We start from the raw sequence: 17023 nt of genomic DNA on the forward strand, positions 1-17023 counted from the left end.
TTAACAAATAATGAAGTATGGGATATATGAAGGATGTGTGTACTTGTTTCTCACAGTTTTTGACAAAATTTGATATTTGCACTTTGTTCAAATGCTGACATGATGGATTATCACTATTACTATAAGACCTTCATGTAAGGTAACGTGTTTCATAAAACCACACACTTGAACCAATTTCTTGAATAGTATAGAGGTAGCACTACTTTTAAACATATATAATATTTTGGAATATAAATTGCTATCACACTGCACCTTATGTTGAATCTAAATTATATATTAGTATATTTCTAATCAAGAGTTCTGCAACTGCCACTTACACACATACATATGTATATACAGTACATTTTAATACAAGTCTTGTTTTTTAATTTATACTTGATAAAGCACACATTAGCACTTGTAAATGAGATTTTTAGATGTGAAGTTATCTGTTATTTAGTGCTATCTAAATGACACTCATCAGTAGTGAATGTTCACCAATGGTGATTTCTGGATATACGCATTGGAGATAGTGCACATCCAAAATTTAACTAGCCAGTTTGGTGCTGTATGTGTCACCAAAGCTCAAGTTTAACACTATAGGCTATATTGTGTTTAAAAAGTATAACTTTTAAATTTTTCACGATTTTGCTAGTCTACATATTGGATGAGTTTAGTGACAAGCCAGTGTTTGAGGGTAAATTGTGCACGGGGCATAGAATGTAGTATGAGATTGAATATGGGGATAAAGATTTGAGAATTTCATACCAATTAAATTATGCATGCACAAATTAGATTCATTTAACCCAACTTATGTTTACTATGAATAATTCCAAGGTAAAAATTGTTCCAAGGCCAGGTACTGAACCCAAAACCTTTGGCTGAGCATGCCAACGCTCTACCGACTGAGCTATTCAAGAACTGCACCAGACCCCGGCTCAATTATTTCTCTTATATCCGCTTACCTCAAGTGGGTTGACAGAACGTCAGAGCCCAGCATTGAGTGCACATTTACTGTGTGACTTAAATTTGTGATTTTCTGTTACCGAACAGTAAACGATTTTTTCCTTGAAATTATTCAGGTCAGCTTTACAGGGAGCTATACCTGAAAGCCAGATTTGTAGTATGTTTAGCATATTAATCATGCAATTAATTCAACAGTACTTGCAGTCATCAAGACTAACCTCTCGGGATACCTAAATTTTGTGTGTATACTTTGTTCAGAAACGAAGCAGTTGCAGGAAATGGGACCTAAAGTCGGATTTTTCATTTTTTTGTTTTTTGTGGTTTCAAAAAGAGGATGAAATACTGAGCATTTTTTTTAATTCATGATTCTAGGTGCTATAGTTTTTAATATATTACTTATTGAATGTTGATATTACATTATGTACTTTTCGAGAAAAATGCAATTAAAGCTTTCACTTGTTTTCTTTGCAACAATTAGAAAGATTTAGGTATTTAAGAAGCATTGTGTAAAACTACGTCCTAGTTTAGTATGTAAAGAAAACCTACAGGTAGCGCATTATGTCAAAACATAGAAATGCAGTTTTTACACTAAACTCGTTATTTTGTTCTCCTGTAAAATTTTTTTTTCACGACTTTAGGTCCCTTTTCGCGCAATGGGTCACATATTCTAATTGCACAGTTTACTTAGAAATAGTTATCTAACTTACTTATGGTAATGCACATACATTCAAAATTACTACCAGCTGCCACTGTTGTTCATTACCTCTATGTTAGTAAAATGATTGTGATTCGAGTATGAACATTGATATTCTATCATTTTTCTGTATAACAAAAGAAAATCAATGTAAATATTATCAGGTTAGCAAGTCTCAAAGACTAAATTCCACATCTTCATATTCATTAAAGTAATAGTAAGTTGTCCACCATTTCCTTAGAAAGTATTTTAATATTACTGTGGTTTCCCACTTATTTGGAGGTATTTTTATGAGATAGTTGAGGCATATGCATTTCACTTTTAATAATTCGAAGGTTGTAATGTGAAACTATTATCTTTTGTATTCACATGGACTCAAATTTAAACACCCTCTCTTTAAGACAGTGGTACATAATTGGACGTTCGAGTGACCATGAACTTCTTACAGTTATAATTCTCAAATGATCATGTTACTGATTTGTCTGGTGTTTTACCTAGATATTTGTAATTTTCATTATTTGCATGGTGCTTTTCTGTGTTACCGTGCATGCATCCCAAGAGAAAATAGGTCACGTTATTTCTTTATGCTTTTCTCATCTTTAATATTATTTTGAAATCATAACGGACAGAAAGAAGTGTTATCTTTAATTATGAATTAGCAGACTTTACAATATTCTGTCTCTTGTTATACAGAATGAGTCAGACCTAAGTTACCAGCATTCTTACTGAGCCACGAGGTTGTTTTTTGATAGGCAGCATGTTCTTTTTTCTCATTTAGTTGTTTCCTCTAAGTCTGACACAGTACATGTTGCGTATGGTTTCCTTGTTAATTGTTCGCACTAAGCTGGCAGTACAATTTTGCTGGCACTTTGCATTAAGTGGCGAGAAACAGGTTCTCAGAAACATTGTCTGAAATATAAACACAACTCGTACAACTTCTTCTTTGTAGATACATTTCAACAAGGAAAATGTGTTCGTGTACTGTATATATAATAGGAACTAAGTGGAAAAATCCAACATGCTCTCTGTCAAAATCAGCCTTATGGCTTTCTAAGAATGCTGGTAACTTAGATTTGATTTGCTCTTAACAATGCCTTTATAAGTATTGTATTTATCCGCGTAAAAGACGCACTTTTCTTTTTCGATTTTTATAACAAAAAACTTAAGATGCGTCCTTTATATGAGGAAAAAATTTTAGTGAAAAATAAAACATGTATTAAAGGTGTGCCATTGTTCCTTAACTCCATTATGTATTCCAGTAGTATATTTTCAATTTCGGGATACTTTCCACATTTTGGACCACGAAATGATTTTCTTGATTTGTTAGGGATTTTTAATAGTGGTTCTTTTTGTTTCCGTCACTTACGCACATTACACTCCAACATGGTAAATTCTCGACTGTGTTCTTTCACGAATTTTATAACTCTCGGCTTAAAACTCGCTCTATAACTTGAATATTTCAGGCGGTTCTTATACATTGTCGAAATACAATGATTATTGCAGATGTCCTAAGAATACTGCATTATTAATTGGAGAATACCTATATTTTACACACGTAAAAAAAGAACCAATCACGATTGCAGTGGTACCACAGTCTAGTATATACAGTCACGAAGCACAATACGTAGGGAATATGCATCCATAGATAGTTGCTAACCACTAGGATCACTACTGTCGCCTCTCACAGACAATGTGAAATAGTACTGGCACAGTCTATTGTTCCTAGTACTCTCATCACCTCAAGCTTCGTGACTATATACTACACTGTGGTGGTACCATGCATTGTTTAAAAACTTGAAATTAAACATGAGCAGTGCATCCAATTTTACGACTTTTGATATTATTAAAACGGTCTTTGTTTAAAATGAGATGTGTCTATTACACAAGGATTTTTTTTTTATTTTAACGCGAAAAATTGGGGTGCATCCATTATGCAGGGCGTCTATTACATGTTTAAATATGGTATGTATTGTTACGAAAACAACAGGAGCTTTACAATTATACTTCTGTTCTTTAATAGGCTTTTATAATCACTCCCATACATTGCGTTTTCCACTGTGCTTCATTGGGTAGCATAACTGGCAATAGACCCAACGCACCTGGTTTTACAGATTGGTTGTGTATTTCTTGTTATGTGTTCAACCTGTATTTCTTGAGTAGTGATCTTGCTCCATGAACAGGGAATGTCTCGTTTGAAAATCCTCAGAAAAGTGAGGATGGAACAGACTGAAGACTCTGTTCCTGATGACAACAAGAAACTAAACATTACACAGAGTGTTAGATATTTCAACTTCTCTGTTTTCAGATAAACATTGTATTCAAATGGTGGAGGCTGGTGTGAGCAAGAAACTTTTAGCACTAGTTGAAAAAAATAATACTCCATCAGGGGACATAAGATTGCAGCATGCTCTTCTTAGTGCCCTCAGGTAACAATTCTGTATACTTTACAGATTAATAAATATAGATCAAAATTAGTTGTGTGTTAATGATTTCATAGTAACGATTTGGAAAATGTTTTCTTTCAAAGTAATGTATGGTTTATGTATGTGTCTGAATTAATTTCTTTAATAATAATTTACTGTAATGTTGTTGAACAAATGTTTATATGCACTGCTTCAATTGTGAGCTCAGGCTCAATAGGGTTCTTCCGTATTAAAATAAATAAATAAAACGTACAGTGAAACCTCTTTATAACGGACACCATAGAGATTGCAAAAAGTGTCCGGTGTGGAGATGTGTTTGCATAAGAGAGATTTTTAAAGAAAAAGCTTGGTTAAATGACCATTGAGTGACTTCTTTTCCTATTGCAGATATGCATCTTCAGTCATCTTACATGTCGTACCAACATAACTTACGAGACATTACGAACGTTTCACGCAGGATAAAATTCGGCTATTTTCATACCTTAGGGAAGTGTGTAGAGATAGGAAAATGGAGTGTTATGAAGGTTAGGTTAGTTTAGAGTTTTATTATGTCTTGCGCACTTATCTGTGACAGGTTAGGTTACAGTAGTTTAGGGTTTTGTTATACCTTGTATAGACAAATCTGTGAACAGGTTAGGTTAGTTTAGGATTTTAGTGACAGGTTAGGTTAGTTTAGTGTAGGCTTTTATTATGCTTTGCATATACGAAACTGTGACAGGTTAGGTTAGGATAGTTTAGGCTTTTGTTATGTCTTGTATAGGCAAATCTGCGACAAGTTAGGTTAGGTTAGGATTTTAGTAACAGGTTAGCTTAGGTTTGGTTAGTTTAGGCTTTTATTATCCTTGTGAAGATGAAGGTGAAAACGAATGAGTGTGGCGCTCTTGACCAAGTAGTGATTTTTTGTTTTCTATGTTGGCAATTCAAGTGCGTCGGTGTCTTTTCCAAAATTGGTGGAAGTCACTCAACGCTAGTTTCTCCAATGCTGAAATCAAAATTGTAATACTGTACATCCTGTATTAAGTTTATAGCAATTATTATAAGCTAGTACTGTAATTACATGAAAAATAGAAATTCCAGCTTCCTAGTTGCCATCTCCCCCTAGTAAGAGTTCAGAAAGATTTATGTGTTCATACATAAAGTAACTAGTCAACAACCACATAACATTTTAAAATAAAGTTGTAGAATAAGCCGACTTCATTGTACTGAATATCCATTTATTGCTTGGGTTTAGACCAGTCTTGTCAGACTTCATTGCACGTCTAGGAATTCACAAGCACTGTAACATTACTGCGATTATGTGGCCTGATGTAAGAATGCGTCTAGCACGAAGGGCAGGATTGTACATAATTTAAATAACTGATAACTGCATAATAGTTGGACCAAGAATAATAATATTTGTATCTCCATGTAATACTGTCGTCTGAAGAAAAAAACAACAATGCATAGGCCTATACTAACAACTTAAACTGATTTTGATCTTTGTACAATAGTTACATAAATCATATTTTCTGCCGAATAATAAAACATAACAAAATTGATTATGATGATCTCAAGAAGAAGAAAAAAAAGACGAACATAAACTAACCTTTCTATAGTCATTGCACAATGTATTGTAAATTAAGGGTTTAATTCTTATGAAGTACTACTACTTGAAATAAATTAATTTAGGGTACAAATTGAAGTTCTTTAACTTAGAAGTGCACTAGTCTTTAGATATAAATGAAGGACATTATCAAACATTTCAAGTTTGTGCTCCTCCTGTGTTTGCTGGCGATAATGATGTCAGTGTTGGGTTTAATACTTCGAGCAGAAGCAGGTCTCATTATGGACTTCAGATTACTGTCAAATGGGATCATCTACATTTACTGTCATTGTCTATAATGTTCCTGGCCACAAGTGAATGTGTAATAACCCCTGCTATACAAGGCCCTTGCTTCTCCTCTTAGACCTGTGAAAGAGGAAGCAAACTTTATACTTATGAGCGAGAATTGCTAGAGCGAGCAAATGTCTACAGCAAGTACTCATTGATATAGTTGGCTTAGACCATGATAGTAGTTTACTTTATTTATTCTGAAATTTAAAATCAGAAATAAAGTAAACTGAAATAAGGTTGTTAAATTTATTAACGGCTAGAAATCAAAGATGATCGTCTATAGTTTACATATATATAAAATTGTTGTGTTATTGTACTCTGATAAAGAAGATAATGAGAGAATATGTTGTTTTGTTAGGTGAGTGATTGGTTTGATCTAGGATAGTAGCAGATATCTTATCACTGGGGGAGGGGGAGGATGTTGATGACCTAAAAATCTACTTAAAATGATCATTAAAATGCCCTTAAACTAATGGAAAAATGACGTAAAATTAAAAGAAAATAACATTTAAATATTATTCACCGTACTCGCACAACTTCTTAAAAATTAGTCACTTTGTTTCAGTGGCTGCCCTACAAATCTCGGAGAGAGGAGGCAACATTCTGGAATTTGGCTAAGATAAAGGAAAAGAACATGCAACAAAATGAAAGTTTTACGGGAAAACTATAGATTTTAATGAGAGTTTACAATGTGTTTCAATCAGGGGTGGTCTATGTCAGTGCCTTCATTGTCTCTCCTCCTCCTTCCGCTCTTCACTTTTGTTACCAGATCTTCCAGATGAGGGAGTGTGAGTGACAAAAATTGTGGGCACAGCATGCATTCTTGCAATCTTTTTGTTGAAAATACTGTCTATTACAGTAGACATCCCTTCCAAACCATGTCATGTCCAGGACATGGTGAAAGTTTCCCCCCTTCCAAACATAAATTCTAAAGACACCTTCATACCGACAAAAGAATAGTAGTGGTCAAAGCCCTCACTTAAACTAAGCTGATGTCAAGCATTTTATGTTACTTCTATTGTGTGAAGTGAAGCCTTTAATGGATTGAGGGATGGACTTTAGAATCTGCCCAAACTACAAAACTCAAACTTCACTGTTATTCACTTATTCAGTGGATAATTACTACTGACCTATTTGCTTAGAAAATGATTTAAGAGACCTATCGGTAAAGAAGAAAGTAAAGTGCATTCCAAATGATCTAAAAGTTCTTCAAAGTATTAAAAATAACCAAAAAATGCCGAAAAAAATATAAGAATGACCTATTAGTTCAAAAACGTCAAAAAAATGCATTACCGGTATAAGAAATTATTTTTTATGTTATATTAACATAGAAAGGATTTCTATATTCTAATGTGAAAAATAAGAAGATGACTTTTCATCAACATCCGCCCCCTACTTATCACCTTTCCATAACTTGCAGTACAGCTTTGGATCCATTCAGCAACCTATCAAATATTAGAAGAGGTAATTTTTCAGTTGGTGTATAGTCAGTGCATAATTTGACTATTTGCTTCAGAGCTCTGGCATTTTAAATCTGTGGGTCTGTTTATCTCTTTATGCTGTACACTCTTTCCATGGGTGTATGCACGACACATTTCTAGGTCATTCGTATCTTATGAAACCAAATGCTTGTGTGCGCTGTAACTCATACCATAAGTGTGCTCGCTAGGTACCAGTGGAATCGTGGTGAGGGATGGAAGCTTTTCAGTCCATTTCTTCTTCCCCTGACATGCAGGTAGATTTCACGAGATAACGAATGTTCTATACCTGTCTCCATTTTATGTTGTGTGACAAAATTAATTAAACATTTAGTTCACTGATTTGATGTTTTAGTCAACTATAGGTCTCATTGGTTTATTGCAGCAGGCTTGTGTAACTTCTGGTTTCATGGGTGTTCTCTCTCTCTCTCTTTCCCCCCCCCCTTGTATTAGCTTGATGAAGCTCTATAGTGTTCTTTAGACCCTGTTGACCGTCTATAGGGCCTTAATTTAATTTGTATTATTTTCATCAGTGTTTGTATTTCTTTTTTGTATTCATATGTGCTATCTGGTAGGATGGAAAAGAAGGCCTTAATCCTGTCAGTTTAAATAAATAAATAGATAAGTAAAAGTTTCAGTCACATACAGGTGAATCTATAAATTCAGTGAAGCATAGATTATCTCCCATTCCATTTATTTTCAATATGGCTTTTATCCTCGTTCTAAGTAGTTCTCTTGTTTATTATTTTTAAATAGTCTGAGCATCTGCTTCTTATTAATATTCCTTATGAATTGCAGGAATCTGGTTATACCAAGTCAGAACAAAGCTACGGTTTTAGAAGATGGTTTAGTGGATGCAGTATATCCAATGTTAGAAATCCCTACTTTTCCTGTTGTGTTCAAGCTACTGGGCACACTGCGTATGGTCATAGATGGACAAGGTGAGTGAAGTGAGCACATGTAGTGTCTTGATCTAAATGACAAGGCCTCGTTTTACTGTGATTTCTGCTTCGTCATGTCATTAAAAAATGGAACATGCAGTTTCCTGACAATATAGGGTATGCTTAGTTTATTCTGTATGTAATAAATGTTGTAAAAATGTAATGTTATACAGTAATAGATGTCTGACAAGTATGAACATTCAAATTTTTTCTCATTTAGATGAGCCTAGGATATTTAATGCTCACTTATTGGAATCATTCAATTAAATTTAATCCATTCCTTTATATTAGTAACAATGAACTGTATCTTTTGAGAATAGTTTATGCTTCAGAAAATAAAAAAAATTCATAAAGTTCTCTTATTTGCTTTCAGGAAGTGCTGCTTGTAAACTTGGTCGTAAAAAGGATCTAATAAGCAGGTTGGTGACTTGGTGTGGAACAGAAGATCATCCTGGTGTGCAGGGTGAAGCCAATCGCTTATTAGCATGGCTTATAAATAAAAGCAGGTATTGAAATTGTACAGATACTGTGAGTGATTATGCAGTGTTTCTTATCTATCTATCTATCTATCTATCTATCTATCTATCTATCTATCTATCTATCTATCTATCTATCTATCTGTCTATCTGTCTATCTATCTATCTATCTATCTATCTATCTATCTATCTATCTATCTATCTATCTATCTATCTATCTGTCTCTCTGTCTGTCTGTCTGTCTGTCTGTCTGTGTCCGTCTGTCTATTTATAAATTCGCTCATTTATTCATTTATGTGACTGAAATGAAATTTATGCCACAGATTAGGTACCTGACAATACACAAATGATTAGAATTACAGAACTGTACCTGATGTGTGACCGTGAGATTTCAGTATGATGTGAAGTCTCCATGCGCTGCAATTAGAGCCTCTAGTGTCGTGGCATGGAATCAAAGAGGGCCTGCATATGTTCCTGGGGAATCTCCCTCCACGCAGTTTGTATGCGATTTCACAAAGCGTCAAGAGTGGGTGCTGGAGGACCATGACGAACAAGTTGCCGACCAACCATATCCCAGACATGTTCGATGGGCGACATGTCTGGCAAACGTGGATGCCAGGGAAGCAGTGATACCCGTCGTTCTTCGAAAAAGGCTTGCATAATCCTCGCCACATATGGCCGGACATTGTCCTGCCGAAATATGGCATGTGGAGTCGCCTGAAGAAGGGGCAGTACCTCGGGCTCTAAAACCTCCCTAATGTAGCGGTTGGTGTTCAGATTGCCCTGAATGCGTAGGAGGCGAGATCGCATATCGTATCCAATGGTGCTCCAAACCATCACACTAGGTGTTTGTCTGCTATGCCGCTCAACAATGCAGGCTCTCAGATTGCGTTCACCATGGTAGCGTCTAACATGTATGCAGCCATCATTGTAGGACAAGTTGAAGTGAGACTCATCCGAAAACACTACATTTTGTCACTCAGCACGCCAATGACGGCGTTCACGTGCCCATTGCAGTCTGAGGCGTTGGTGGTTTCTGGACAGTGGAAGCTGACACAACAGCATACGAGTCACTAGTCCAACCCTCAAAAGATGGCAACGAACCGTTGATGCAGACAGGTCCACACCTGTTGCAGTACTCGATTCAACACTGTGGATGAAGATGTACGGTCCGTCACGGCCATGCTGACAAGATAACGGTCATTCCGTGCTGTGGTCACATTATGTGGTCCAGTATCTGCTCGTCTCTGCATACGACCCTCTTCTATCCACTGGTTCCACACATGCATCACTGTTGTAGCAGTATGCCCTATACGAGCTGAAATGCCATTGTACGACAAACCTGCTTCCCGTAGACCAACCATTCTGCCCCTTTCGAACTCACTTGCTGATATTGCGCCCTTCCACGTCGACGAGGCATACCTGCACTAGCTTTCATGTTTCCACTTCGTTTGGAAGCTCTGCACTGACTGAGCAAGGCATAACACTGACCTTGCTGGTGACACAAGAGACATCACTGTTGGGCCTATGTGTACGCCATCTCTCTGGAAACATAATCAATTATTGTTGGTACACTGTTCTACACATCTCCCGAGTTTGGAGTCGTTTGAGCCATTCTTTCTGGGTGTTGCACTTTTCATAAGCAGTAGTGTATATATTCTTTTTCAATACATTCCTAGCCAGAAGGGGACAAATCCAGTGATATGATTGCTGTTTTACTAACCTCTGGATGAGGAATAACAAAATTATGAATATGGTGGTGCTACTGCTACAGCTGATCATAATGAAATAAGATGGTGGAGAAAGAAGAGGATGAGAAAAAAATCAGAAACGCAAAAAAAGCAAATTATGAAGGAGATTAAAATAATAAATGGGAAGTAGAAAAGAAGAAAATGATGACAAAGACAAAAACAGTATTTATGTCTACTGACGAAGACTGTGATGGATCATTGATGAGTTCTACCATCTTCATTCTACCATTGTTCATTTTATAATCTCGTCAGTGCTAACATTATCGGTGCTTTGAACTGGCATGAGAAAGGCTTAAACTAACAAGCAAACATTCTCATGGGGAAGATAAAAAAGTTATTATTTTTTCTTCCACCATGTTAATAATGTCAAAACAAGTGCTTATAGAAATTTTGGCCACTCGAGTGCAATTATCAGGGCCGTAAAAAAATACGTTTCCCTGGGGCCGTTTACTGAAACAAAACACAATTTCATGGAAATATTTATTGGAACTGATACAGCAATTGAATAGCCACCCAGAACAAGGCTGTAACCCTCATTTCTCATAAGTTGACTTTTTCTTGAATAAAGGTTGTTAATGATGCGCTGTGTGTAATGCTTGTACTCGTATTAAAATCAGCACACATGTCTGATTGTCAACCTTGCTTTAAAAAATTTTAAAAATGTACAGTACAATGTGTTTTTCCTCATTTTTGAAGAATTCTGTATTTGCAGGTTACAACTTTGTTCTGTGTGGCTATTTAATTGTTGAGCTATTTTTCAACATATTCCCATCGGAATTGAGACATTTGTCATACCATGAGATAAACTTTTATAGCCCTATGTCGTACAAGTCTGTCGCCTGGGATCAGAACCAGTGTGTGACAGCCGTCTGCACCTCTCTGTCGATCCCACGGTATGACAAATGTTTCAGTTCTAGTGGGGAATATGTTGAAAAATAGCTCAACAGTAGTTGTATAATTTTTTCCAATGAAATTGTGTTTTCTATCTGTAAACGACCCTATGGAAACTAATTTTTTATGGCCTTCATAATTGCGCTCGAGTGGCCAAAATTTGTACATGCACTTGTTTTGACATATTAACATGGTGGAAGAAAAAAATTAACTTTTTTATCTGTTCTCATGAGAATATCTGCTTGTAAGCTTGTGAGGAACTTCACAAGTATCACCATTATTGCATTAGAAATGCAGTCAGTGCAGTCATTTTGTATCTTGAATATTACTTTGTTTTAGTAATATATATGAGGACATTTTACTAGTGTACAGTAGTGGCAAAAAAACCGGACCGATCCTTGTAGCTATTTCAGAGCCTTGTTCACTCCAGAGCACGATAGACTGGTAACTAAGACTTTCGTGGTTCGAATCCTGCCTGGGAAGGAAACTTTTTTTTGTTCCTTATTCAAATTTATTCCCAATACTTTTTGATTGCTGGTAAAATTCATGTTCTGGGAATAATAAGTTAATTAAGTAGTAAAATATCGCTGCACTTGAAAAGTTATTGGGAATAAATTTGAATAAGGAACAAAAAAAAAAGTTTCCTTCCCAGGCAGGATTCGAACCACGAAAGTCTTAGTTACCAGTCTATCGTGCTCTGGAGTGAACAAGGCTCTGAAACCAGCTACAAGGGTCAGTCCGGTTTTTTTTGCCATTACTGTACGTTTTTTTATATGTGTAACTTTAAACTCAGTGGTTTTAGAATGATTGTTCTTATGGCATTATTTTTATCTTTTCCTCAGAGACCAGGAAGTTTTAAAAACTATTCTGGAAGGTGGCGCTGTCCCATGCCTCGTAGATATGCTTACTGCCGAACATGCTGTTATGCAGAATGAAGCTATAATTGCACTTACATTACTAGCAGCAATGCGGAGAGCTGATGCTGAATCAAATTTACTTGAAGCTAAAATTGGTGTAAAATTAGTGAGATTGCTTAACGATTTTGGACCAACATTGGCATGTGAAATAATACAAAACATTTTATCATTAGTCAGTCAATTGGCAAAATCAGGTAAGATTTATGTTGTAAAATATTTATTCAGATAACAAATATGTAATAATTTAAATTGTAAATCAATTTCATAATTTCAGATGTTTCAGTTATTATTTACAGTTGACTCCCGATAATTCGAATGTGGTTAATTGACATTGCATATAATTCGTGATAAAGTTGTTATTTCCATTTTTACTCGATGTATGCTCTCTTCCTCCCCACTCCAACATTTTCGACCAGAGTTGCCAACTGTAGCATAATTATACTATGCTTAACAGAATTCAAGTAGCATGTAGCATAACATCCATAGCGTAATGCTAAAATGTAGCATAATTTCATTGCAGAATGTTCAACGTACTATAATCTGTAACAGGGGAAATGTCATCAATAATTTTATTCAAAATTGTTTGGACTGTTTCACATTTTGTACTTAAGATTTTGAAGTGTATTTTAGTAATTAAACCTGTCAGACTAACTTTTACTGGATTATAAATAATAATACAAATTTTTACAATCTCAAGGGAAAAAATGGAACTCTCTGCATCATAATCCACAGTTAGTTCCCGATTTACCACGAAAATCGTCTGTAGCTGCATTTAGATTGGCAACAGCCCATGATTGTTTGGCCAAACACCTGCATAGAATTGGAATATATCAGTCCCCTAACTGCCCATTGTGCAATTCAAACCAAGAAATGGATGCGGAACACCTCAAATCTGTGCTTCAGTGGCTGGCCATGATAATATCTTTGAAAAATATTGGAGTGCAAGAGGTCAAATGACTTTATTGTCAAACGCCTGGCATTAGAAAACAATAACAACAAATTTTTGCGGATAATTCACGATTTTCGATATTTCGCAGAAGTTCATGCATTAATTACTGTGAATTCTCGGGAGTTGACTGTATAATATAATTTATATTTAATGTACAATGAACTCCGAATTTGTTGGACAAACGGCAAGGAGACAGTACTGTAATTAAAGAAAAGTATATAATAATTTTTTTTATCTCATGACCAAATTGCATGACGGAGCAAGTGAGTCACCGCCATAAGATGACCAATATCAGCTGTAAGGTACAGCGAGGTCACACAGATACGGCAAGTTGACTTTGCATATAACATTTTAAGTGTACACTGTGTAGTATGGGTTGTTATCAACTTCGAGGCCTGGACAGTGTTTGTTTTCATTGGAGAGTGGTGCTCTGAATGCACACTGATTCACCTTTATGCGTGAAAAAGCCCAACCCCTGCTTCTTGTTGTATGATGAAATATTTACACTCTGTTGAGATACAATTCCTAAACTCGCCAGCACACAGCCCAGACCTCAGTCTTATTAAACAACAAAATGTCTGGCATAATAACTTCGACACTGAACAAAATATAGGTAGCATTGCAAGAATTTTTATTATATCACTCGGGAAAAATTAGCCAAGTTGATAACTATGAAATGTTGTTTCTTTGCAATAAATTATATTTATGTGAAAATGTTTAAATGAAGGAACATCTAAAGATTAATTTTCATATTAGTACGAAATGATTAAGAACATTTGTTGTTGTTGTTGTTTTCTAATGCCAGACGTTCGACAATAAAGTCATTTGACCTCTTGCACTCCAATATTTTTCAAAGATATTATCATGGTCAGCCACTGAAGCACAGATTTTGAGGTGTTCCGAATCCATTTCTTGGTTTGAGTTCCATAATGGGCAGTTAGGGGACTGATATATTCCAATTCTATGCAGGTGTTTGGCCAAACAGTCATGCCCTGTTGCCAATGTAAATGCAGTTTCGTGGTAAATCGGGAATTAACTGTGGATTAAGAATATTTAAAATAACCATTTATGAAGCTCTCCACTGTCTCTTATTGTAAATGTTTGTATAATTTTTGCATTTTTGCTTGTCCATAAAAACTTGTGTATTGCATCTAGATTACACACTTTTAACACTTTGTATCACTTAGGAATATGGTTATAACAACTTTCATGTGTTTCCTACAGTTCGTTTTTTCTTTAATTAAATGGTACTTTTTAATAACTGTTCAACATTGTGTGTTTTAATACTGTAATAATTGTTTTTATATTTTAATTAGTTGAATGAAAACACTGTCTGTTACAAGCTTGTCTAACATTATTCCTGATGAAATTAGAATCTTTAAATATTCCATAGTTACTGGATTTCAATGTTAATGTATTCTGACTCTAATGTATTTTTTTAACACTTGTATTTTCTTCCAGATATATTACAGCATCATCTCATTGACTCTGGTATCAGTACAGCACTGTCAAAACTTTCTTCCGAGGAGAATGTGGCCAGTTTCAGTGATCGGATTTCTCAGTTGACATCAATGTTGGATTCTGGCTGAGCTTTAAACATAAATTGCAGATTGTTCAATTATTTGCTCCACAATTAATTTGGTTCTTTAATCTCTTGTGATCTCATTATCTCAATGTTTAAACATCTTCTCATTTGAGAGTTATCTTTTAATGATGTCTTGCTTATGTGGGACTGTTTAAAGCAATTTGCAATTTGAACTTGCTTAAGCTTGTAAGCACATTGTTTTTTCAAATGGACTTGTTTAAATATTTATAAGATATTTATAATTCGTGTCAGCATTGGTAATTACCAGTTGAATTTTCTGCATAAGGTAGACCAGTTTAATTGCTTTTATTGCTTTTATACATGTTGAATTTTATAATTAGAAAATAGTTGTGTTTATCATGGGTAATTGAGAAGGTATTACTGTGAAAGTAAGGTAACTTTGAATAAGAAAACAAAGGCAAAAATATATAATATTTGGCTGTTTCTTGTAGATATGTTGAAATACTTTGGATTTAACTTTGTAATGGTTGAGTACAAGTTATTTAAATTTGAGCATATCGCATAAAAGTTCGATAAAGTTTGTCAAAGCAGATAATTTGCTATAGAATTTCGTTGAAGATTTTTTAAGGGAATGAAATTTCTTACCTCAAAATATTAACAAATAAATGGCGAAATGTTCGATGCTGCAAATGGACTGAGCCATATAATATCTGTAGACAATAAGTCGGTAATGAAGATACAATAACGGCACAAATATTGTCACATATAGTTGAGTAATATATGATGTATATGTAATTTTATAGGAATTTACTTAATGGCGGGTTATTTACATGTAGCTCATTGTGTTCACACCACAACTTTGATACGAAACATGAATGAATGCTCATTTCTGTAATTAGAATGGGGCACAAAAGCAGGACATCATAAAAGAGTGGTTTTACATTAAGTAGTGTAAGCTCGTGGCATTGTGCAACAGGTTAAAATTACTAACATATTTATATAAACATACTCTCATCCTGCAATTATGTCTTTCTGTATATAGGTGAGATTTTTTTTTTTTTTTGAGATCGGAATCGTAAGTAGCTTTGAATATCATTCGAGAGCCAAAGTATTCCATATGTTTTTTTTTTTTTTTCTCTTTCACTAACCTAGTTGATCTCATAATGTTATTGCTTAGGTGAGTATGATTATTACATAAGCTTTCTATTGTCGTGAATATCCTACGTAGTATTTATGTTCAGATTATTATAACTGTATAGTCTTATAGCACGAAAATGAAATCAAATGCAACAATTTTAGCATGACATATACCTTACATTGCAGACATAAACTAAAATCTTGCTATATATGTATTGTTTGTAGTGAAGTGAAAGGGAACTATGGTGCTTTCTTTATATTTTTTAAGCTATTGATTAGTGAAATAAATAGTATGCTATTTGCTACTATATAATGCTAATAAATTTGCTCAATTATACTTTACAGAAGGACGATTTCTTTGAATGTCTCAAATTAAATTAAAACGCACATAGATAGTAGTGCAAATTTGAATGGATATATTTGATAAATTACATTCATTTCAATATACATGTGGATTAATATTGCAATGCTTAAATAGCTTTAAACTATAATAATCTTCAATTTTTTAATGCACAATTCAGTATACTATAGTCTGTGTACAGGATGAAGCTCTCTCTCTATAATTATTGGTATTCTCCAAAGGATTTAATTACTATGATTTTTTAGGTTTTCATGGTGTTTATGTTGAGAAGTAGGCTTTTGGGTGTTCCACCGTGTACTGGAACCTAACATTTCCAATATTTCGGAACTACATGTAGATTCTGAGGGACAATTCTTCTTTGAGACTATAATGGGCCACATGGTCTAATACTTGAATGGCACGATCTGAAGGGTAATTTACTTTTGTGGGTCTGTTATATTGGGCCCAATTATTGTTTGCATTTGCAGCAGCTAAGCATAATGAGTCCAACAGAATAGACGACTGATCCTTAAGGCCATGCCAATTTGCCCTGATGATAGAACCTTAATGAAGTTTCAAAACACTCGAGATGTTAAGTTTTAGGACATGATGACATCAATTTGTGTTTATTTTTCACCATTCAGTACTTCCTTGATCGTTAG

At 34.8% G+C, this 17023-nt stretch overlaps 1 protein-coding gene across 1 annotated transcript in view; it reads left to right on the forward strand.

Annotated features, from left to right (window-relative positions):
- Nucleotides 1-16017, forward strand: part of vimar (visceral mesodermal armadillo-repeats) — a 49961-nt gene extending 33944 nt beyond the window's left edge. Inside the window, exons 9-13 of the mRNA XM_069828191.1 lie at nt 3945-4065; nt 8212-8354; nt 8728-8860; nt 12315-12583; nt 14800-16017. Of these exons, the coding sequence (XP_069684292.1) occupies nt 3945-4065; nt 8212-8354; nt 8728-8860; nt 12315-12583; nt 14800-14927 (794 nt within the window). The 3' untranslated portion in view covers nt 14928-16017. The remainder of the gene's footprint in view (nt 1-3944; nt 4066-8211; nt 8355-8727; nt 8861-12314; nt 12584-14799) is intronic.
- The last annotated feature ends 1006 nt before the right edge of the window (nt 16018-17023 follow it).

This window comes from Periplaneta americana, chromosome 6, assembly GCF_040183065.1.
Source record: "Periplaneta americana isolate PAMFEO1 chromosome 6, P.americana_PAMFEO1_priV1, whole genome shotgun sequence".
Taxonomy (NCBI): Eukaryota; Metazoa; Arthropoda; class Insecta; order Blattodea; family Blattidae; genus Periplaneta; species Periplaneta americana.